General features: G+C 41.9%; 1 protein-coding gene across 2 annotated transcripts in view; it reads left to right on the top strand.

Annotated features, from left to right (window-relative positions):
- The window catches only part of LAMB4 (laminin subunit beta 4), a 114,699-nt gene that overhangs the window by 47,046 nt on the left and 43,690 nt on the right, over positions 1-23,963 (top strand). For both annotated transcript variants that reach the window (XR_002481624.1, XM_008052513.2), the window contains exons 15-19: positions 10,363-10,548; positions 12,196-12,311; positions 13,072-13,192; positions 22,139-22,316; positions 23,676-23,819. Coding sequence is in view for 1 of the 2 variants with exons in the window: in XM_008052513.2 (XP_008050704.1) it covers positions 10,363-10,548; positions 12,196-12,311; positions 13,072-13,192; positions 22,139-22,316; positions 23,676-23,819 (745 nt within the window). In the remaining variant the exon portion in view is untranslated. The remainder of the gene's footprint in view (positions 1-10,362; positions 10,549-12,195; positions 12,312-13,071; positions 13,193-22,138; positions 22,317-23,675; positions 23,820-23,963) is intronic.

Raw genomic sequence — 23,963 nt, 5'->3', positions numbered from 1 at the left:
CATATGCTTGCAATTTTTCTCTTTTAGTTTGGCCAGTAGAATTTGGCTCTTCTGTTATAACCTCACATGGAAACTTGTAAGACCTAAGTCTGTAAACTGTAAGAACTAAGAGCAATTGGACTAAAGAGTGTTGAAAGTTACACTATCTAATTTTTTTCCAAATTTCTATGCCATGGCTATTGTTGATTTTCTTCAACTTTCTTCCTTTTTCTGCTTTTCGTAAAAAGAGGTAAAGTGCTGAGGAGTAACTCTGTTCTTCATTGAGAAGGATAGACACACTGGTCTTCATTGGAGAAGGATAGACACACTGGTCACATGATGGTGACACGGCTCTGCCACAGACTTCAAGGAGGTTGTAGTTGGTCAGTGCTGGTGTCAGTATCAGAATGAAGCTGCCTCCCCAGGGTCCAGCCTCCAATGGTGGCAGAAACCTAAGGAACTAGACACTGTTATTCACCAAAGTCAGGGTCATTGTAGCTTGTTGGCTTAGTAGTATATAAGAATGAAATATTTTTCCAGTTTAGGCTTTCACTAGTATAGCATTCTTTGAAAAGAAAACCCAACATGTGATCTCAGGACCACCAAAAATTTTCCATTTTCACAGAAAACCAAAAAATGATAAACTGTCTGTATTACTTCTTCCTGAGGCTGTCAGATGAGAATCAATATTGCCAGTTAAATTGTGGTATAATTTGAAACTCTTGAACTAAGTATAACTGACACTTTTGATCCGTCCTTAAACTGTCTTTCCTTTTCTTTCCTTTTTAAGATATTAACAACATCTTTGCCTAAATGTGATGTGTATTCCCAGCAACAAGGAAACGACTTCATAATTGACAAAGGAAATATAATACTGAAGAGAAATCAGAAGCAAAGCATACACGCTGATGAGCAGAGAGAGGTAAACCATTGTGGTGGCCACTGTCGCATGCCAGAAATGATAGGAACACGCTTAGGACCATCCCTGGCCCAGTAAGTGCTCGGTCAATGAAAGCTCTTATTACCTCATGGATGGAAATGGACTGATGGAAGTACCAAGCTCAAGGTAGTTAGAAGCTCTGGGGAAAACTTCAGTAGCTTTATTTCTTTTCAAAATGAACATTTTTTAAAAATCTGTGTTCTGAAGAGCAGGAGAATTGGGCACTGTGAATTCACAATTTCTTGTGCTTTTCGTAAAAAGAGGTAAAGTGCTGAGGAGTAACTCTGTTCTTCATTGAGAAGGATAGACACACTGGTCTTCATTGGAGAAGGATAGACACACTGGTCACATGATGGTGACACGGCTCTGCCACAGACTTCAAGGAGGTTGTAGTTGGTCAGTGCTGGTGTCAGTATCAGAATGAAGCTGCCTCCCCAGGGTCCAGCCTCCAATGGTGGCAGAAACCTAAGGAACTAGACACTGTTATTCACCAAAGTCAGGGTCATTGTAGCTTGTTGGCTTAGTAGTTACACTGAGATCTTTAGTAAGCATTCTTATGTGCTTATGCACAAAAGGGCATTTTGGAAAAGCAAAAGCAAACGTTGGCTATCTGGTTCACAAACCCAGCACCTCTTAAACATAAGAGACCTTCTTGAGTGGATGGAATAGTTGAATGGGTAAAAACAGAAACACTTGAACATGAACCTGTCCTTAAGATTGTGGGCAGGGGGGAAGAGCCATGCACAACAATAAAGGATCATGAAAGAGCTGCATAAAACATGATATGAACTTCAGGTTAAGGAGGACTATGCCCAACTTGGAGGGTCAGAGAAGGTTCCATAGGTTTTGTTCCTTCTACCAGGCTCATGGGCACCAATCATCAGGACTTGGCTTTCTCTTACTTGTTTCTACATCCCCTTGAAGCCTTCTCTGATTTTCTAGACTAGCAGTAACTCTCCTCAAACTGAAGTCCACTTAAAAGAGGAGATTGGGAATGAGTTGCTACGTCCTTCCTATTATTTCCTCAGTGATACTCGTATTTTGCTGTGTATGAGTGTTAGCCAGGGCCTGACCCTCAAGATGATACATTAGAGTCTAGGGCTGACCAAAAAATCTGCATATTTGCCACATACCCCGAGGTGATTCTGATACAAATGTTCTGAAAGCACTTGGAAAAACGTGCTCTAAGCATCCACAACTCACTCTTCTAACTCTTACCTGAAATGACCACTGTTGTGTTATTGATTGGGAAAACTTTACTCATCCCTTAAGACTCAACCCAGACTTATCTTTTTCTGGCATTCCTAACCCTGAATCTGGATGTAATTCATTGAATCCATCTTTGGGGACCCACAGAGAAGTGATTTTCAAACTGTAATTATAATAGGTCATGGAATCGATTTAGTGGGTCCATTTAGTACAACAGAAAAATACATCATAATGTCATATTTTGTGTAACTTTTCAGTTTTACGTAAATGTGTGTATGTGTGTGTGTGCATGTGTACAGTGTCACTGTCTTGGGTTGGGTTCCTGGAAGCATTTGACAACAGGGATTTAGGTGTGTGTGTTTTATTGAGGGTGCACATATCAGGAAAAACCTGATATGTGAGGGAAACCTGGAGTGAGGGAAGTAGGTAGGAAATGAGAAAAGTTGAAGGAGGAATGGGGTTTGAGGTAAAGTCTAGCACTGGACCTCATTCCCCATGGAAGCTCTGAATCATAAATCACACCACAGAGCTGGCCCCCACTGAGGCACAGGGCCAGCTATGGTGCTCCTGAAGCAGTCATAAGTTGTGGGCTGCCAGGGCAGACGTGGGTAACCTCCCAGGTGAGGCGGCTCTCATCAACCAAGGCAAGCCTCAAGAGAAGGGGGCAGTTGTGAGCCAAACAGCAGGCAGTCCCAGAGGCTGGCAGATGGATGCATTGGCCTACTAAAGGGAGCCTGGCAGTAGATCAACAGCATCTACTAAGGCCCACTCCTCACATGCTCAGACCCATCAGCAGGGCCCAATGCAAAATAAAAATGCAGGGTCCTTGTTCAAAAATCAGGGGAAAGTACTAAAATATAAAACTTTTTTTTTTTTTTTTGAGTCAGAGTCTCACTCTGTCACCCAGATTAAAGTGCAGTAGCAAGCTCACGGCCACACCAGTCTTGACCTCCTGGGCTCAGGTGATTCTTCCACCTCAGCCTCCTGAGTAGCTATTACAGGTGCATGCCACCATGCCTGACTAATTTTTTTTTTTTTTTTTATAGAGACAAAGTCTTGCTATGTTGCTTAGGCTGCTCTCAAACTCCTGAACTCAAGCAATCCTCCCACCTCAGCCTCCCAAAGTGCTGGGATTATAAGCATGAGCCACCGTGCCCAGTCAAATATAATGCTTTTTACTGTCTTTTATGGTCTTTCTCTCAATTTAACATTCTATTTTTTCTTTGCTATTTAATGTCAATCTATGTAAAGATATATGAAAAATTTAAACTATTAGCATGAATTTTACCATTCATCTTTGCATTGTGTAATGCCAATTTTCACTGCAAACATAAGAGCATTTCGTTCATACATGGAATTACTGAAATTACAAAATTTGCATATCCACATTGTCCATTTGTAGTCATATATGCATATGTATTCTTATCAGTGCAGTGGGAATGCTGCACAAAACTAAGTGAACTGCTTTTATTTCACTTCCTGCTACATTTCTACCAGCACTCTCCCTTCAGCCTACTGATGAGTTAGGAAGGACTGAAATGAAAAGATACAAGTTACCCTGACTTTTTCTTTCCTTCTAGTCATCACTTTCTGAGAAAGTACTTGGCTGATCCAGGAAAGTTACAGGAATAAGAAAAGATGTGATTGGCTTCCTTGGTTGTTCATGTTTCTTAGAACGCCTTTGCCTTCTTACTGCATTCAAAGAAAGTTCTGGTTCAAACACAACACTTGGCTTCTTGGAGCTGTCAGCACTCCTGCTTACTCAGTCACACATATAACATGCCTACCTTGTACTTACTTTGAGTCTCACTGAACTCCCCAGCACAGTAGGTCCACTGGAACTCTGTATTCATGGGTCATCATGACACTATCTGCAAATGGTGCACCAGGGAAGCAGACACACGTGTTGTGCATCTCTCTTCTGCTCATGTACTGCTCAGTTGTCCCAAGTGGCTTTACTTACAGAACAAGTTCATAGATAAAATGATTCATTATTTCAAGATGGTGACAGCAGAGCATTAAACCAAGCACAGGTCCCTTCTGAGTATGGGCTTCTGGGCAACTACACAGGCTGCATGCCTATTAAACTGGCCCTACCTGTTGGTTTCTTACATTAAGTGTTCTCCATATAGACATAGCATCACCAAGATTCTGACTGGTCATAATTCCTGGGGAAACTTACAAAAGGACACCAGTGGGACAAACTCCAACCTCTAGCTGCTGTAGTTGATCCCAACACTATAATGCAGACTATCTCCCTCCTTCGTCTACACGTTCTGGAGTCCCCTCATTCTCAACTAGCCCTTCTTCTGGGTGAGATAACTCATATCCACATCCCTCAGGAGTCAGAGCCCCTACTCACCATGCCTTATCAGGCCACATGGATGGGAGGACCAAAGGTGCCCCAGTGGATCACCTCAAGTGCTATACATATTCCTCGTGTCTTCATTATGTAGCAGCAGCCCTACCAGTTAAGACAATTCTTCTTGCAACTATTGATCTATGGGCATAAGGAGCCCGCATGACTCTGCTGCAGCAATAGCTTTAAGGTTAGTAGAACTTTGTTCCCATCTGAGAAGCAAGACCTCTAGATTCACAGAACCTAAAATTGCAATGACAAGAGGCCCAGATTCCATGGTCACTGGGAGTGATGGTGGGCATGACTAATCCTACTTGGTTCCCAAACCCATATATTCTTATCTGCTGGGTACACAGCATCACATAAAGACTATTGGCTTAAGGAGTATATAGCATACTCCTTAGAAGAATACTGCCCCATCCTGTAGAGTGTCATTTCCAAGCTAGTGAAGCTGAAATTTCAGTTGCATCTTTAAGGGTCCTCATTCAACTGCCATCTCAGTCAGCATGTGGTATGGTTTGCGTAGGAGCACTAGATCCTAAAGTCACGTGGCCAGTGCTGAACTTCTTTTCCTGTAAAGTGGGTCCCTTGTACAGGGAGATATTATGTTTTCCTGTCTTCATGAATCAGACCCTTTGAGCTTTTGAAAAGTGGTGCTGGCCAAGTCCACAGAATGGCTGGTTCTCACTGTGGGAAATCACATGACATCACCTTGGGTCAAGGTAACCCCTTCACTAGCCCTCAGTATAGGAGATTAGTGTGATATTTTGTAGAATGTCTGGAAGGACCAGATCTTTTGGACTATATTGTGAATGAGAACAAGAGAATTAAAAAAGCCCTGGAGCAAGACTGTAAACATACACTATTGCCCTTCCCAAATGGACACAAACTGCTGCTGTTCCTTATTCCTTGTGGGTATGGAAAGGAACACACTTTTACATATCAATATCTGCATAGCATGTACTGAAGGCTGTATTAATCTTCTCTAGTAAAGATATTCCATCCATCACAACAGCTGCAAGGGGCTACAACTTGGTTAAATTTGTGTTAATTCACTTCCATCTGGCAGTGATCCATCTGATGTTTGCAGAGAAAAAAGACCCACAGAGCCTGAAGTTGTGATGACAAGAAGCCCAGATTCCCATGGTCATTGGGAGTGATGGTGGGCATGGCTAATCCTACTTGGTTCCCAAACCCATATGTTCTTACCTACTGGGAAAACAGCATCACATAAAAACCATTGGCTTAAAAGGAGTATATATCATGTTAAAGAATACTGCTCCATCTCATAAAGTATCATTTACAAGCTAGCAAAGTACTATTCCAAGCAGGTGAATTAAATGGGAATAAGAGGGGAACGACCACCCCTTCATCACTTAAGTCTTCAGAATGGTACTTTGAGGATGCTCCTGATTTGTGAGACTTACAGTATAAACATATATCTGTGTGTGCGTGTGTGTGTGTACACACACCTACAAACGTACATGCACATACACACACACACACACACACAGAGAGAGAGAGCTTAGAAACAGGGTCTTGTCTATTACCCAGGCTGGAATGCAGCAGCATGATCATAGCTTACTGTAACCTCAAACTCCTAGGCTCAAGTGATCCTCCCACCTCAGCTTCCCAAGTAACTAGGACTGTAGGCATGTACCATTATATCCAGCTAATTTAAAAAAATTTTTTTAGAGATGAGGGTCTTACTATGCTGCCTAGGCTGGTCTTGAGCTCCTGAACTCAAGCAATCACCTGCCTCAGCCTTCCAAGTAGCTGAGATCACAGGTGTGAGCTACCACACCTAGCCGCAATGTTGTTTTTAGGTACTATCTTAGCTTGAGGATGGGGTTGGGAGATAAAAACAAGGCTTTATGCTTGCTGTGGTGTTGAAGAGTCCTTCCTCATGGGAATCTGGACTTTCATTCAGCCAACAGGTTCTGGGACTGAGAAGCGGCTCGGATCTAGAAGCTTGGCAAAGTATCATGTCTTTCCATTGGTCCAGCTGGTCTCAGCCTTCTGCTGGTTTATACTTGCTCACTTTTTATTACATATATTAAGCAATGCTTTTGTTGTGTCCCCATCTATCTTGCTCCTAGAACACTATGTTCTATTAATCATCCCCATCGAAGATTCCTGTGGGGCAGGCCCCCTTGTCTCTCATTCCAACCTTCCTGCCCAGTATAATTATACCCATCTTGCTTTTGAGAGTTAAGTGCTATTCCCCAGACTTTGGTAGTCTGGGACCCAGTCATCCACATTGAGAAGAAGGAATTTGGTTTTGTTACCAACTGACAGAGGGTAGTCAATACTCAGCTTCTCAGTGACGCTGGTGCTCCCCTCATCAATTCTTTCCTTACTGTCTTGGTAAATGGAGTGCCCTCCAGCACCCACCACCAAGAAGATGATTAGCTGGTAGGATTTCTGGTCTTGTATCTTAGATCGTTCTAAGCATGCTTGCTTCCGTGATCCGTGTATCCTTCTTCTACAACCCACTACAGCAGTTCTGGCATTTCCACTTCATTTATTCTGAGCCATGACATTTTTCCCAGCTTCCAGTAGCTACACCAGCAATGTATTAGATCCATCTCCCAGGGCCCTTGCCAGGCTGTTGAATCCTGTCTCACAGATGGCTCCGAATCCACAACTCTCCCTCACCCAGTTTAATATTCTGCTCCTCAGGATCCCCACCCAGCCATTCTCTCCCAGTCACTAGTGACTCCTATGAGCTGGGTCCTACAGTTCCTTTGGTGATAAACCCTCTCAAAGATCCAGTATTTTCCCACTCAGATCATTCTGGGACTTGACCCTAATTATTGGGCAAGAGATCAGGAGGGGTAGTACAAGCAGGTCCTGAGGAAAGTATGCATTTTCTTGTAAGGCATCTGCATCTTTTGAGGTTTCTACATTGTCAGCAGATATGGTGGGGATGGCATGGGGGACTCTATTTTCCAACAAGGGCAAGTGGGTTCCTTCTGCAGTCCAAGTGCTACGGAGAAACTGAGGGTTCAAGGTTCTCGTGTGCATCAACTCATGTCTCAAGATCCCATTGTGAGGAAGCATGTTTCTGTTTCTCCATTCATCCTCAAGAGACTTCCTCTGACTCTATGCTAGAAGCAGCTCTCCTCAGTCTGAAGTCTACCTGAGACAGAAGAGTGGGGAGTGTCACAACTCCCTTCCCCTTTTCCCTTTGACCCAGGTCAGAGCTCCTCAAATTTTACTGTGCATAAGTATTACCTGCCTGGAGAGTTTGTTTAAAATTCAGATTCCAGGGCCTGATCCTCTAGATGCTACCTTAGGGAATCTGAGCCTGGCCAAGCATCTGTGTGTTTGCATAGGTAATTCACCTAGGCTGAGAATTCAGCCTCCTTTGAGTTCTGTGACTCTTACGATGAAGTCTTCTAAATGGTCTTCAGGTCTTCCTGTCCTCTATCTTGAGGAGATGAAAGTTTCCATAAACAGGCCCCAAGGAGGCCCTCTGGTTCTCACACTTTGCTTTAAATTGGTGATTGAGTGTCCTGAGCCAATCATTTTTTTTTCTCATCAAAGACATTCAGCAATAGCCACCCATTTCCATGGCTCTTGTAATTACTACATCTTCCATATCTTTCAGTGCCAGCAATACTGCTCAAGCCAGGACCTCTCCTTCCTCCTTTATTCTGTCCCAGTTCTCCATGAGTGACGATTTTAGCAAGTATACCCCTACTGCATGCTAGGGATCATCAGTCTGTGTCACACACTGAGGTCCTCATTGCCAGATGAACAGTAAATTATCCACCTCTAGAATTGTATCTTAAGATCTACTTTTGCCAGGCATTATGACTGAAAAAGGAATATTGCTTAAGCCCAGTAGTTCAAGACCAGCCTGAGCAATACAGTGAAACCTTGTCTCTACAAATAATTAAAAAATTAGTTAGGTATAGTGGCACTCACCTATAGTCTCAACTGGGAGGCTGAGGCAGAAGGATCATCTGAGCCCAGGAAGTCGAGGTTGCAGTGAGCCATGATCGTACCACTGCATTCCAGTCTGGGTGACAGAGTCAGACCACAATTCAAAAAAAAAATCTACTTTTAGGTAAACTGTCTGGTATCAACTGTCTGGTTAGGTACTGTAGAAGTGGAGCCTAAGACAAGATTCAGCTGCATGTGATATATTAAGGAAATGTTCTTCAGGAATACTCAAGGGAGTGAAGGAAACAAGATAGAGAAAAGGAAAGAGCAGATGTGGTCTCAGGTAAAATAAACCTTAAGTTGATCCTCAGAAGACTCAGAGGCATATACTGCAGACAAAGTTGTCCTGCTCCTTTGCGACAACAGGACCAGTCTTTTATACCCTTGTGTCAGTGAGTTGCTAGCTGTGAGCTCCCTGAGGGTGGGTGTGAAGGGTCAGAGCGTAGGTATGGGAGAGCAATTGTTCAGATCAAGGGTCTACTGGGAGCTGTTAGCAGCCACACATCCAGCAACTGGGAATGGGTACACCAGCCTGGTAAAGGGGTTTCTGGAAGGGGTACCCATAGTGTCTACTGCACTTACAAGGGTTTCTCAAATGTTTCAAAAACTTTGCAGCAGGGTGTGGTGGCTCATGCCTGTCATCCCAGAGCTTTGGGAAGCATAGCCTCGACCAGCCTGGGGAACATAGTGAGACCCCTTCCCACACTCCCTCTGGTTTCTACCCCCCAAAAATTGTTTGAAATTAGCTAGGTGTGGTGGATGTGCCTATAGTCCTAGCTACTCAGAAGGCTGAGGTGGGAGAAAACCTGGAGCCCAGGAGTTCAAAGTTACAGTGAGCTATGATTGCGCCACTGCACTCCTGCCTAGATGACAGAGTAAAACTATCTCTTAAAAAAATAATAATAAAACAAAACACATTACATATGGATGACTTTACATACACCTCTGTCTATTAAAACCTAATCTGGCAGTACAGTTTCTTATTTACATTTAGAATCTCCAATGCAAGATTCTGAAGTCCTCTGTGGCAGGGCCCTGTCCTATTTATCTTTGCATTTCTAATTCAGAAGCTAGCATGTAATTATTACCAAACAGACAGTTGTCAAATGAAGGGCAGTCTGGGGTCGATCACAGAGTAACTTGAACTCCAGGCTAAGTTGGGCGTTATTCTGTTGGCAGTTAGAAAGAGTTTAAGACGCTTTGTTGGCAGTAGGTGATAGGTATTGGACCAGGGAGAGAGAGGAGACCAGCACCAAGAGAACTATTGCAGCAACACAGGCAAAAGTAGCTAGAGGCAGAATGTGAGTGGAGGCTGTGAGTGTAGAGAGGCAGATGCAAAAGTAATTAGAGGTATTATCTACAGGGTCCAGATGGCCTCAGGCTGACATCCAACAAAGAGACCGTCAGGGATTCTAATCCATCAAGTGTGTTAGGAGTTTTGTACTTATATGCCCCTGGGCAGACAGAAAAGGAGCATTTCTCATGTTTTCATGGAAGAAATATCTAGAATATAAATCCATGTGGGTTTTCTCATTGTCATGAACAATTAAACAAAATCCATAAAGTAAGTATGGGAATATTCTTCTCCCTCCATATTTTGGCCAGAACTGCAGTTGTATCTGAGAAAACCCAAGGTCATCAATGTGGAATTGACTCAGTTCATTAGCACATGGGATACTTAAAATTAAAGTGGCTTCCAGTGAACTGCTTTCCAATCCATCATTCTATAAAGCAACATATGTTCCCAAGCTGCAGTATCAGCATGTTATTCTCAGCTGGATTCTGAACTGTTATCCCACTTGGATTAATTTATCTGTGACTCAGATGAATCATATACATTCCAGGACATATTGGGTGGGAGGTGTTTTCCTGAACTCTTCCAGAGCTTGACTGTAAAGCTATTTGCATTCCTCTCCCATTTTAGGGCTCCGTGACTTTTGACCAGGGGCCTGCAGTTCACGTTGTTTTAGGAGAGCAAGTTCCTGGGAACCATGTTACATGGACTGGACCTGGATTTGCCAGGGTTCTCCCTGGGGCTGGCTTGAGATTCACTGTCAACAACATTCCCTTTTCCATGGACTTCACCATTGCCATTCGCTATGAAACCCAGGTATCCCTCCACACCAACTTCTCTAATGGTAAAAAAGTTGACAGACGTACGTTCTCCAACTGTTTCCATTTCAGCCTTGCTAGAATAGGTTCATCATAAAAGGATTTGCAGAAAGTAGAACATCTGGAGAGCATTATAAACCCAAGGGTTTCCTAATAGAAGCAGTGCAGTGAGCCATGTGCTAGGATGCTGCATCCCCTGGAGAGAAGCGACGGTTGGAGTAAGGTTCCAGGTTTAAGAAAGTGGTGACTGAATGTTTGTATAAGAACAATAAGCAACTAAAATAACACCGATCCCACCCTCCTGGGATTTGTCTTCCAAAAATTTAAGAAGCCAGCCCAAGTGCAGAGATTCAGACTCATAGAGGATGCCACAGAGCCATTTGCTTGCATTTGGATCTACCTGCAACAAGAGGAAAGCCAAGAGCAGGCACAGCCGAACCTGTCTCCTGCCACTTGAGAAATATCTAAGGCAGAATAGAACCCATATTAGAAAAAATACTTGATCTAGAGAAGTAGTTCCTAACCTTTCTTTAAATCTGAAACACACTGGCTATCTCTCTTGCAAAATGTTTTATACATTTGGAGGGGTCTCTGGTCTCAGAGGCTCCAAAGCCCCACTAGAGATCACATTCTGGAGACTTTCACAGTGTTCCCCGATGTCCAGAGCTGCTGACCCACTTTGAAACGTGTGATATGACATAATTCTCTATTTCTCATTTAACGAATGCAAGTCAAGGTAGCTGAGCTCGATGGTTCATGCCTGTAAGCCTAGCACTTTGTGGAGGCCAAGGCAAGAGGATTGCCGGAGCCCAGGAGTTCGAGACCAGCCTGGGCAACATGGCAAGACGTTGTCTCTACAATAAATCAAAAAGTTAGTCAGGCATGGTAGTGCACGCCTGTAGTTCCAGCTACTTGGAAGGCTGAGGTAGAAGAATCTCCTGAGCCCAACAGGTTGAGACTGCGGTAGCCATGACTGTACCACTGCACTTCAGCCTGAGTGACAGAGTGAGACTCTGGCTCAAAACAAACAAAAACAACAAAATTAAGTCTAAGGGGACTTCATTGAACTTTGACTCAGCGAGTGTGATAAGAAAGCAATTAAAAAATAAAAAATAGATTAATTTATCTGCAGAAAAAATATATCCCTGATAGCTTTTAAAAGGTTGTTCAAATTGTAAGGCTTCCAGAATGTAGCTAATTAGCATTCTCTCTCTCTCTCTCTCTCTCTCTCTCTCTCTCTGATTTTTGTGAGAGAGAGTCAGAGACAGAGAGAGAGAGAGAGAGAGAGAGATTTCAAAGTATCATTATTTGTTCTGTGATCCAGGGACATGATTAATTAATTAATTATTTGAGAAATGGGAATTGGGGATTTGACCTCTCAGGAGGGTTACGGTTTTCCAGGCCCATGACCTATAGAAACAGCCAAAAACTGTTCTTTCTGCCTGGATCACAATTTGAACACCAGAGAATTGAGCCAGGGAGTGAACCTCTAAGACGTCTCTCAACTTCAAAACTCTGTTTTCCAAGTGGGTTATGGGTTGCAAATTTAATTCCATGCACTGTCCATTAGGTATATCAGTGTGCGTGTGTGCAAACAGTTTCCTGTATCCTCGCAGTGACAAGTTTTAATGTCATACCTGTCTAGTCTGCAGCCGACTGGGCTGCCCGGATCTTGGTCACCCCGCATGGAAGGAGTGAGTACTGCACACCTAAGTCCCCACAGTCAAAGCCTCAGCCTTTCACCTTACCAGCGGCTGCCAGGTATGCTCCGGATCTGTCCTCAAACATTGAAAGCTTCTTAGAATTCAATTAATATCAATAATTTGTATCCAGGAACTAAGTGGAAGAGAAGTATTGAAGAAAATTATAAGACTTACTAAATACCTGTGTGCAATATGCTTTATATTTAATCTCATGTTTAATCTTCATAACAATACAATCATGTAGATTTTGTCTTCATGGGATGAAGAGGAAATTGAGAAGGAGAAGTCTTAAACTATTAAGACTTACCTAGGCCTCATTGTTAGCGTGTAGCAGGATCAGGATTCAAACCCAGATAATCCTGACTCTAAATTTTGAATGTTCCTTTTCCAGTCCCCTGGTGACTTTGAAATGTAAGAAAATGAAATGCAACAAGAATAGAACATTCTCTTGAGTACTCTCAACAGCTAAGAGTCTAGGAAGTGAAAGGCTACTAATTTTGAGACCATTCATTTTGCCGTGACAGATAGGATGAAGGATACTTGTCTCTTTCTTTCCCCCAGAGCTGTCATGACAACCCATGGCCAGTAGTTTCTAACAGTTTCCTGTTTGGCACAATCCTATAGAAGAGCCATGGAGGATCTGGGTGTGAATTCCCTGTACAGCCAACATATCTGTGTTGGTTAGACCTGGACTGGCCTCAGCCCCACAGGGGAACCCATTGCACAGCATATGTGGAACACTACCAAGTACTGTGACCAACTAGATAATGTCATTGCACTTTTGTCGCTGAATTTTTGCTTTATTTCTCTTAATACAGAATCGTGTTGCTTCCCACATCCATCTGTTTGGAGCCAGATGCACAGTATTCCATAGACATCTATTTTTCTCAGCCTTTGGAAGGGGAGTCCCACGCGCATTCGCACATACTGGTGGATTCGGTAAGTATTACAGAACTTTGTGAGTGCTTCCTTTTCAGCTGGGCACCATTGCAATTCTACTTTTAGATTCTCTGGTGAAATGTTTCGTTAAAAATATAAATATAAATATTTGCTTCATTATGAAAGTCACCTAATGGCAATTGCAAATCTTATATAACATTACATCCAAGCAATGATTTGAAGTGTTGTACATTCTATATGATTTAATCTTCACAGCAACCCTGTGAGATAGGTGCTATCATGATTTTACAGGTGATGGAACTTGAGGCATAGGGTCACAGAGCTAGTGAGTGAGGAGACAGGAGTCAGAGCCACACTGCCTGGTGTCAGATTCCTGCTCTGAGCCACTACAGTATACTGGCAATGTAGGAAGTTTGGGGAGGAAATCAAGCCACTTTAATTATGATAATTTTCTAAGTTCCCACTTTAAACATCCTATGCTTCTGTGTCATTGTAATCAGAGTGCTTACACAGTAAGATATACAGATTTTTTTCACTTCACATTTCATCATAAGCATTTTCTTGTGGTACTTATACAGTCTTCTCAATTATTTTTTAGGAACCATGCACAATATTTACAAATGACTTCTTTCAGCATCTTTTCCCTAGAGTTGGACCATAGGCATTTCTTCTAAACCTCTTGCCTCCAGATCCAGGCTTGTCACTAGGCAGAGTTTGGGCATTGAGTAAATTTAGTTAATGTACTTATCTATTATCCTATTCATGTTTATATAAGTTGCTTCTATTTTTTTTTTTACTACCACGTGTGTTTGAAACATATTTTTAAAATATTTTAAAATCTGTTCCTACTTTACAGGAGGTTTTATGGCTCTTGAAATAATTTGTGAAAATATTTTCTAGAAAATATTCCCTAATTAATTTTCAGATTATCAGTAATGTAGGAAAGTACCAGCTTCATCCCACATTCAACAGCATTGCCTAGAATTTTATGAGATTTTTTAAAAGTAAATCATAGACAAAAAATCAAATTGCTTTGTTAAAATTGCATTTTTGAATAGTTGTGAAAATCTTCTAAAAATATTATTTAAGCTGGGCTCAGTGGCTCAGCCTGTAATGCCACACCTTGGGAGGCTGAGGTGAGTGGATTGCCTGTACCCGCGGGTACGAGACCCACCTGGGCAACTTGGCGAGACCTCATCTCTACAATAAATCAAAAAATTAGCCGGGTGTGGTAGTGCACGCCTGTAGTTCCAGCTACTTGGAAGCCTGAGGCAGAAGGATCGCCGGAGCCCAGCAGGTTGAGGCTGCGGTGGCCAGGAGCGACCACTGCACTCCAGTCTGGGCGACAGAGTGAGACTCCAACTCAAAAAAATAAAATAAAATATTATTTAATTGGCAGACTGCAGCCCAGTAATATTTTATTGGAGCACAAATGCCATGCCCATTTGTTTACATATTATCTATGTCTGTTTTCAGACTAAAAGGTAGAGTTGAGAGTTGAGCAGTTGCACAGAGATCTTATGGCCACATTTTATCTGGCAACCAAACCAAAGGTGTCCAAATCCTGCACCTGGAGAGCTGTGTGTTAGTTGAGGTGAGGTTCTACCCTATTATGTTATAAGTAAAGTCGAAAGTGGAAATGCATTCTTAAATGTGAAATCTCAACTATCATGATTTCCCTATCCATATAATTTATCTTTTCTGCTGAGGAGCTTTAAATAGAACTTCATTCATGAACCAATACATTAGCTACAAAAGAAAGAAAATCAAATCCAACAAGGTTAATTTAGGGGGAAAAATGATGAAATTTGGGCACCCAGGCAAAGAAAAGAAAGGGAAAGGAAGAAACTAAGATTACTGAGAGATATTATTATTATAATAATAGTCATGACACTTACACTTATAAAAGCCAACATACTCCTCATTTTAAATCCATATCCTAAATATTACTAGACTTTGTAAATTCCAAAGATTTTTACTTGATGCTGTATGAAATGCATCCATCCAAATTATCCATTCAAATCACCCGTTCTGCTGAGAGTACGTGAGCCAGGCACTGCTGATCCCAGGGTGTAAATATTTCTTGCCCTCAAAGAATTCTCAGCCTGATACAGTTTGTAAATAAAATCATTACAATGATGTTTGATAGATGCAATAAGTTATTGATTTGTAATTAATTAATTTTTAATATATCCATCTGGTCAGCTTTTGAGCAATCATTATCTTACAAAATGCTACGGGAAACCCTGAAACCTTAATAAAAATTAAGAGAGCAACCTAGTCTTGGCAAACTGTCAGAAACCTCAGAAAATGCCCTAGATGACTGTTTGTGAAAATATTTTCTGGAAAATATCCCCTAATAAATTGTCAGGATTATCAGTAACATATAAAAGTGCCAGCTCCATCCCGCATTCAACAGAATTGCCCAGAATTTTATGAGATATTTTAAAAGTAAGTCATAGATGAAAATCAAATTGCTTTGTTAAAATTGCATTTTTGGATAGTGGTGAGAATCTTCTAATAATATTGTTTAATTGGGAAACTACAGCTAGGATTCCCTAGGAACAGAAATGAAGACAGAGACTCGGGTACATATGATTTATTGGAGGCTGTGTTCCTGGGAGGAGAGAGGGAAATAGGAAAGGGCAGGGGAAGGAACCAAGCAAGAATGTGCTCTTCACTGAAGGGTGGCTTCAGTCTGGTCCCACAGGGAGCTCTGGAGACTGGATTGCACTACAGAGTTGAACCCAACTGGAGGCAAAGGGGTGGGCTTACATGTGCTGCAGATTCATCACCCCTGGTACCCACCCCTCAGTGAGTACATAAAATCTTGTACCAGGTAGCTGAGTATACTTTTCTGAATAAGGAGACAGCGGTGAGCCTTTAGGATTCAATACCACAGCAACTGGAGGATGAGTACACCAGCCTACCAAAGAGGATCCAGGTTGGGCATCTACAGTGTCCACTGAAGTCCCTAACCCACAGTGTCCAGTAGGAGAAAGTTATTGCACATTTCACTGTTACAGACTAATGTGATTATAGCCACACCATTAATTTTGCTGTTCGGAAAATAAGAGTCTCGACTGCTTGGGATTTGACCCTTTCAAAGTTCTTTCTTCTCTGCAGCCAGATTAGTACATCTAAGACCAGATGACATTACCAAAAGACCAAATGAAATCTTTGTTCAACTGTGGGTGCTCCTTCTGCACAAACTCCTTTGGTTTAGCAAGCACAGTGAGAAAGCTGGAATTGGTCTTTAGTTGCCCAGATTATATGATATGGACTTCCAGAAAACTCTATTTAGCGTCAAAAGTATATTAGGTATTCTAGAATATAAAACTGTCATTCTTCTTTTTAAACTGTGGAATGGACTACACTTGGTAAACATAAAGTCCTTAGAAGTTTCTAGGAGAAGTGAGTCATGGCACTACAAAATCCTGTAGCTGACAGGGACTCTTGTCTTCTGTCTCTATCTGCTCGGTTCTGGGAATGGCCAACTCTTCCTGGCTCAGACCAATAGTTGTAAATAATCTAGTTGGCTGCCCTCATCTCAACCCTAGCCCATCTGGCTTTCTTCTTTGCCTCCCCCACTTGGTTTGTGTTTAGAGAATACAGTCATTTTAGTATCAACTCAAAGTTGCAGTAGAAATGTAAATATTCTTCTTTATCTAACAAATTTTTATGAAGCACTTACTATAAATTAGACACTGTGGTAGGCACAGATATAAACAAGACACGCACCATCCTTGCCGCCCCAACCCCGGGGCTTCTTTCTAAAGGGGAGATTCATATAAGCAGGCAACAACAGCACAGGTGAGAGGTCCTGGGAGTTGGAGCAGGGCATTGACCCAAAAGGCTCGGTGTGACTTGCGCAATGGTTCTCAACCTCATCTGACCCAATCTCCCCTTTTATTACATATATTTTCTTACATTCTTTACAATTTTGAAATGAAATTAATAGATACTGTAGCCTATCTACATATATAACTTCCAAATAATATCAGTGGAATGCACTAATATTAATACAGAAGAAAAATAAAAGGAAAGTGATAGACAAAGAAATAATCTGTACTTCAATACACCTATGGCACCGGTATAAATACACCAGAAGACACCATGAAGTGGGAAGATGCTCATATGTGAAGTATCAATATGCAATGGGGGGGACTCAAAAAAACCTGAAATTAATTTTTGGAAGATGGGTCCTTTGTAGTACAGGTCTCCCTGCTAGGTGAGTATTCTAGGAATCCATCAGCATCAGCTAGGATTGTTGTGAGAGGCTGCATTTGGCTTCAGTGATTTTTTTGTTTTTAAGATTCTTTCAATGTGTTTGCCCATTTCATGATGGGTGATTTATGAGCGCACCTGCCTACACCGTGCTGAGTGTTCTGCAGTTTTTGACCAAAAATGGAATTGTTAGGTCAAGTCAGATGGGGGTGGTCTGTGATTTAGTGCTATGGGAAAGATGCAAAGAATTGCACAAAAGTTAGATTGGAAAATACCATTTATTTAGAAAGTAAATTAGAGAGAGAGGAGATTCACCTCCCCTAGGTAGGGGAGGGGGCTAAAGCTAGGGAAACAAAGTGACCATAGCGCAAAGAGCCACATGGCCAGAACAGATCTTAGCGAAGCAATGGCAAATGGCTGCTTGAGGTTGAATACTTTAAAACCTTCCCTTTAATGGGGGCCGATGGTTAAGGTGATTGGGTGGTGGTCTTTTTCACATGAAGGGGCAAGTGAGCACAGGTACTAGCATCAGGTGATGGACAGCAGGGTTAATGCAGCAGGGTTAATCACATGACTGTTGCCATGGTGATGGGGTCTGAATGGCACAAAGGTTAAGGCTGATTAGGTTAACTTGACTTCTTATGGCTGAAGGCAAACACTTGAAAGAAAAGCTAATTAATACAAAAGCTGGGGAGGGTGTAGTAAGACAATTATCAATAGCTACCTCTGAGAAACTGGTTCTGTCCTTGATTAGAGGGCAAGATAGGTAAGTTAAGAGAATACAACAAAACTAGACAATGTTAAAATGGCTGCTTTCGGGGTATATCAACTCCATCTTGGCCTTTCAAGCACTAAAAGGTATCAAAATTTGACAAAATTGACCAAAAACTGTTTTGAGCAGTGGAAAAAGCATCTCGATAGGTGAATTGCATCAAATGGAGAGTACTTTGAAGGTGACTGAAGTTTCTTCTATAAATACCAGGTTTCTTTGGGACCCCTTTTGTATATGAAATAGTCATGAAAGCAGGTATGTTGTAAATATGTTTACACATTTAAAAAACAGAGAGTTAGGCTCTTAACTCAGACAATTCTAAACAGGGTTTCTCTTTCATGGATATTTAGTGAAACATTCAAAAACTGTAGGAGACATAGGATCATTTTTGTTTTGTGAGAATGTCTTGCATTTCTGACCCCCACCTGCTGAATGCCAACAATGCACACCACTCAGTCACTGTGGCCACTGAAACCACCCCCACGAATTTCGACACTGCTCCCTGGTGGGACATACCTCCCACATTGAGAACCACTGGGCAGAGAGAAGGGGCAAAGAGAGATATCAGAATAAAAAGAGACGAGGTCGAGATTTTATCCTGATGCGATGGGAGCCACTGAAAAGTTTTGAGAAGGAGATTATCTGGACAAACTGAATTTAAAAGGATTACTATATCTATAGTGTAGAAAACCGATTGAGGGGTGGCAGGAACGGAGGCTGAGACAGCTGTTCTCTGCTACTAGAGTGATCCAGATGACCTAAATTAGGGAAGTGGCAGAGAACAAAAAGCAATCAATTCATCCTAGACACATCTAAGAGACAGAATGGACCCAGCTTGTGATTGAGTTGAAGTGTGTGGCATGTGGCTTAGGCAGGAGTGTTGATGAGGAAGGGGCAGGTGTCAAAGATAACCTTCTTCAGTTTTCTCCACTGAGAAGTTTGGCAGATGGTGGTTTTATTTACTGATGTTAGACTTAGAAAGGAAAGCAGGTGTCAGGCGTGTTTGGTTTGTAGTGTCAGTGGGACAGCCAATAGGCTAGAGACCAGTTGGCAACTAGACAAGTATGGGTCTGGAGCCACACCGAGAGAGGCACATTCAGATGCCAGCAGCCTATATGCAGTAGCACAGCATTGCCAAGGTCATCTAGGAAGTAACTGTGGAGTAAGAAGGGGGCTGATGAGAGAAACTTGAGGAGACCTGACGTTTAGCAATGGGTTGAAATACAGAGGTATTATATTGTCTAGAAGAATGAATGGGAGAGGATGCAGTGGGATGGCAAGGAAAATTTTTTTTTTAAGGAATTTGATTGTCAAGGTGTCAAGGGGCAGAAATGGGGGCAATGGCAGGAGGATCAAGGACATGGCTTTTTACAGATGGGAGAGACTCGAGCACACTTAAATGTCAGTTGAGAGGCAGAGATGGAAGACAACAAGCATAATGCACAGATGAGTTTCATGAGAGAAGAGGAAACAGCAGCAAGACGCTTCCTCCACTGAAATACCTCTTCCTTCGTAAGCTCTCACAGTCCAGGACAGGTGGTGAGACTGGGGTTTGGGAAGTAGGAAGTAGAAGGTTTAGTCCCTTGGTTGGGGTCTATTTTCTCTGCAATAGAAGAGGCATAAGAAGCAATGAAGTATGAGGGGGGACCCCATAAAAACTAGAATGTACTTATGAAAAACTGTGTATTTATTCTTACATGCTTAAACTTCAGTCACCTTCAAAAGTTTCTCCATTGGATGCAATACACCTATCAAGATGCTTTTTCCACGGTTCAAAACAGTTTTTGAACTAATCGTTTTGATGCCTTCTAGTGCTTCCATCATTTTTTGTTTCATTTCCTCCACAATGGCAAAATGTTTCCCTTTGAGGACTTTTTTCCATCGGGGAAACAAAAACAAGTCACTTGAGGTGAGATCAGATGAATAGGGAGGGTGGGGCATGGGGGGCATGCTGTTTTGGGTCAAAAACTGCGGAGCACTCAGCACGATGTGGACAGGTACCCTTGTATATCATTCATCATGAAATGGGCAAATGCATTGAAAGCATTTCCAAACAAAATTTTGCTAAAGCTGAGCGCAGCTTCTCACAACAATACTAGCTGGTACACTAATGCTGATGGGTTCCTACAACATTTACCTAGCAGGGGAAGCCTGTACTACAAAGGACCTGCCCTCTAAAAAATAATACCGATTTTTTTTGGGGGGAGGCTTCCCCTCATATGCTGAGAGGGCAGGTAGAATGAGGTTAGAATGAGAATGGGGACACTGTGAAATATAGTTGCCCTTGAACAACTTTGGGGCTAGGGGCAACAACAAGCCCCCACCAGCAGCTGAAAACCCACTTACAATTTTTGACTTCCCCAAATCTTAACTACTAGTGACTGACTGTTGGCCAGAAGCCTTACCAATAACATAAATGGTCGATGAACACATATTTTGTAGGTTCTATGTATTATATACTGTATTCCTTCAGTAAAGTAAGCCAGGGAAAAGAAAATGTTATTAAGAAAAATCATAAGGAAGAGAAAATGTATTTACTATTCATTAAGTAGAAATGGATCATCACAAAGGTCTTCATCCTTATCATATTCACCTTGAGTAAGCTGAGGAGGAGGAGGAGGAAGAGGAAATGTTGGTCTTGATGTCAGGGGTGGCAGAGGCGGGGGGGCGTGGGGGGCAGGAAGTGCATGTATAGGCGGACCCACACAGTTCAAACCCATGCTGTACAGGGTCAACCGTGGTGATCTAGGACTGAAATTCTACCAGCATGGTGTGTCAAAGGACAATTAGGTAAAAACTGGGGAGGGTGAAGGGGTAAAGGCTGTGGAGACTAGTTTCAGGACAGAAAAAAAAAAAGACAAGATTTATCTGTGCTATCAGGTTCTGTCTTCTAACCTGACCTGCCGAATTAAAACTTACTTGCCTACTTTTAAAACCATTTGTTCGAAGTGATGATATGGTCAATATGCTTTACCAACACACTCTCTACTGTATCATTCAAAGCCATGAATAAGCATTTTAAATAGCATTAGGTCATAACTCAGATAAACTCTTCCCCCAAACTATACCTGAACAGCTTTTCTTCATACAGTAGATTATTTCTCTTTGAGAATTAGCATGTAACAGTGCATTTGTCTCCTCAATAGCTGTATGGCCTAAGTCAGCAATTCCCAAAACACATCTGTGAAATATTGGCTTTATGGGATGTTAGTATTATTTGGATATAGAGCCAAGTGATTAAACAAGTATGAAAACAAAGTTTTAAAAAGTAGCTTTCTTGCAGGACTTTTCAGAGCCCCTGATATGCTAATCTATGCTGTGACTCAACAAGAAACCATTATAGTTTAATATAGCACACCACTGTTTATATGTAATTGAAAACAATGAAGAATTTTGTGGAATTAGAGAGTTTTACAATAATACTATGGGATGTTCTGTTTAAACCATAATTTCTTAATTTATCAGAAGTAGTTTGGTTTAAACATCTTTCAAGGGTGGGTAAGGTGGCTCACACTTGTAATCCCAGTGCTTTGGGAGGCCAAGGTGGGCAGGTTCAGCACAGGAGAATACTCAGGATTCTATGGTAGAAGGATCACCTGAGCTAGGAGGTTGAGGCTGTTGTGAGCCGTGATTGTTGTGATCATGCCACTGTACTCCAGCTGGGTGACAGAGTGAAACCCTAACTCAAGGAAAAAAACGTCTCTCAAACTAAGACAAATTTATTAACAAGTAAAAATATAATAATAATGACAGTAAAAAAAATAAAGGCTTATTGTATTTTATTTTCCATAAGTCCATGAATATAAATATTTAGTTTAAGATTTCTTAAATTGAAAATCTTGAAAATCTTTAGTCCTAACCAATTTAAAGGACTGGATTCTGTCTCTTTTGAACAATTATTCTCATAAATCTACTATTTTATACAACTAGAATCTTGAACAGCAGATAGTTTGAGTAAAAGTCTTCTTTTCTCATTATTTCTAAAGCTTGGCCTTATTCCCCAAATCAATTCATTGGAGAATTTCTGCAGCAAGCAAGACTTAGATGAGTATCAGCTGCACAACTGTGTTGAAATTGCCTCAGAAATGGGACCCCAAGTTCTCCCTGGTGCCTGTGAAAAGCTTATCATCAGCATGTCTGCCAAGCTATACAATGGAGCCGTGGGTGAGTTTCTACAGAAGCGCTCATATCTGTACAAATGCTTTATGGAATGTGAGTGAATCGATTTATTTTAGCATCCACTCCAAACAACAACCAAAATACCCATCGCCCAGTGATTAGATACACACAGCTGGTGAAATCATAAATGCACACTACAGTAAGTGTATAAAAGAGGAAGCTTGCAGTAACATTGGAATGCTAGATTAAGGGGACAGTGGTCCTAAAATATCCATTTGGAATCCTAGAATTTTAGGGCTAGAAAGACTCTAAACAATTTCTTTCATTCCAAAATCTTCCTTTAATAAATGAGAATATTTGGGCCCAGGATTATTATGTGATTTACCTGTTTCACTTGGCTACAGAGAAGGGTTTCTCACCCTTGATTGTTGAAATGTTGAGCTGGATAATTCTTGTTGTGGAGGCCCACCCTGTGTATTTTTGGATGTTTATCACCCATCTGATACGAGTATCACCATCTCCCAGTTGTGACATCCCAAAATGTCTCCAAAGTTTGTCCAGTGTCCTCTGAGAGACAAAATCATCCCTCATTTGAGAAGCACTGCTATGGAGTGACAGCTACACTAACAGGCTAGGCTTTCTGAGTTCCAGACAAATACTTTTCTCATTAGGACAGAGCTATGAATTCAATGTCCCAGTGTCTCATGCAATGTATAGAATTGGGGCAATCAAAAATTAGTAGGGCCAGGCACGGTGGCTCCTGCCTGGCTAATCCTAACACTTTGGGAGGCCAAGACAAGAGAATTGCTTAAGCCTAGGAGTTTGAGACCAGCCTGGGTAACAGTAAGACACCATCTCTCCAAAAATCAAAAATCAAAAAATTAGCCAGATGTGGTGGAACACACCTATAGCCCCAGCTACTCAGGAGGCTGAGGCAGGAGGGTTGATTGCATCCAGGAGGTGGAACCTGTGGTGAACTGTAATCATACCACTGCCCTCCAACCTAGGCAACAGGGTGAGACTCCAAGTCAAAAAGAGAGAGAGAGAGAGAAAATTAGTAGGTATGCTCTAGCACCAATATAGGACATCAGGAACTGAAGTCATAATACCAATAGTGATTAGAATAATTATTTAAAATAATTTATTTTAAACCTTTTAATTTGTTAAGTAATGTTTATTGTGCACTCTAGTGCCACTTTTCTAAGTACTTTGCAGACTGTATTGCCTTTGATCCTTACAGTAATCCCATGAGGTAGATCCTTTATTATTCCCCTTAACAGATGAAGGAGTTGAGGATTGGAGAAGTCTCATAGGAAGAAGTAAACTAAAGCTAAAGCTACTAACAAGGTAAAGTGTTTCTCTGCCACTCCCTTCACCTTTACCTGCCTCCTTTGTTCCCTACAGCCTGCAAATGTCATCCTCAGGGCTCATTTGGGTCCAGCTGCAGCCCACTTGGGGGCCAGTGCCAGTGCAAACCTCATGTGGTTGGGCGCTGCTGTGACAGGTGCTCAACTGGAAGCTATGGTCTGGGACATCATGGCTGTCACTGTGAGTAGCAAAACACATGAGGAGATGTTTTAAAAACAGACAAAGCGCTCAGCCTGTAATCCCGCGCCTTTGGAAGGCTGAGGTGAGTGGATTGCCTGAGCCCACGGGTTCGAGACCCGCCTGGACAGCGAGACCTCATCTCTA

The sequence above is a fragment of the Carlito syrichta genome, unplaced genomic scaffold, assembly GCF_000164805.1.
Source record: "Carlito syrichta isolate Samal-C Ts95f unplaced genomic scaffold, Tarsius_syrichta-2.0.1 Scaffold279535, whole genome shotgun sequence".
NCBI classification, from domain to species: domain Eukaryota; kingdom Metazoa; phylum Chordata; class Mammalia; order Primates; family Tarsiidae; genus Carlito; species Carlito syrichta.
Note: the sequence above shows the minus strand (reverse complement) of the source record. Positions and strands in the feature narration are given on the sequence as shown.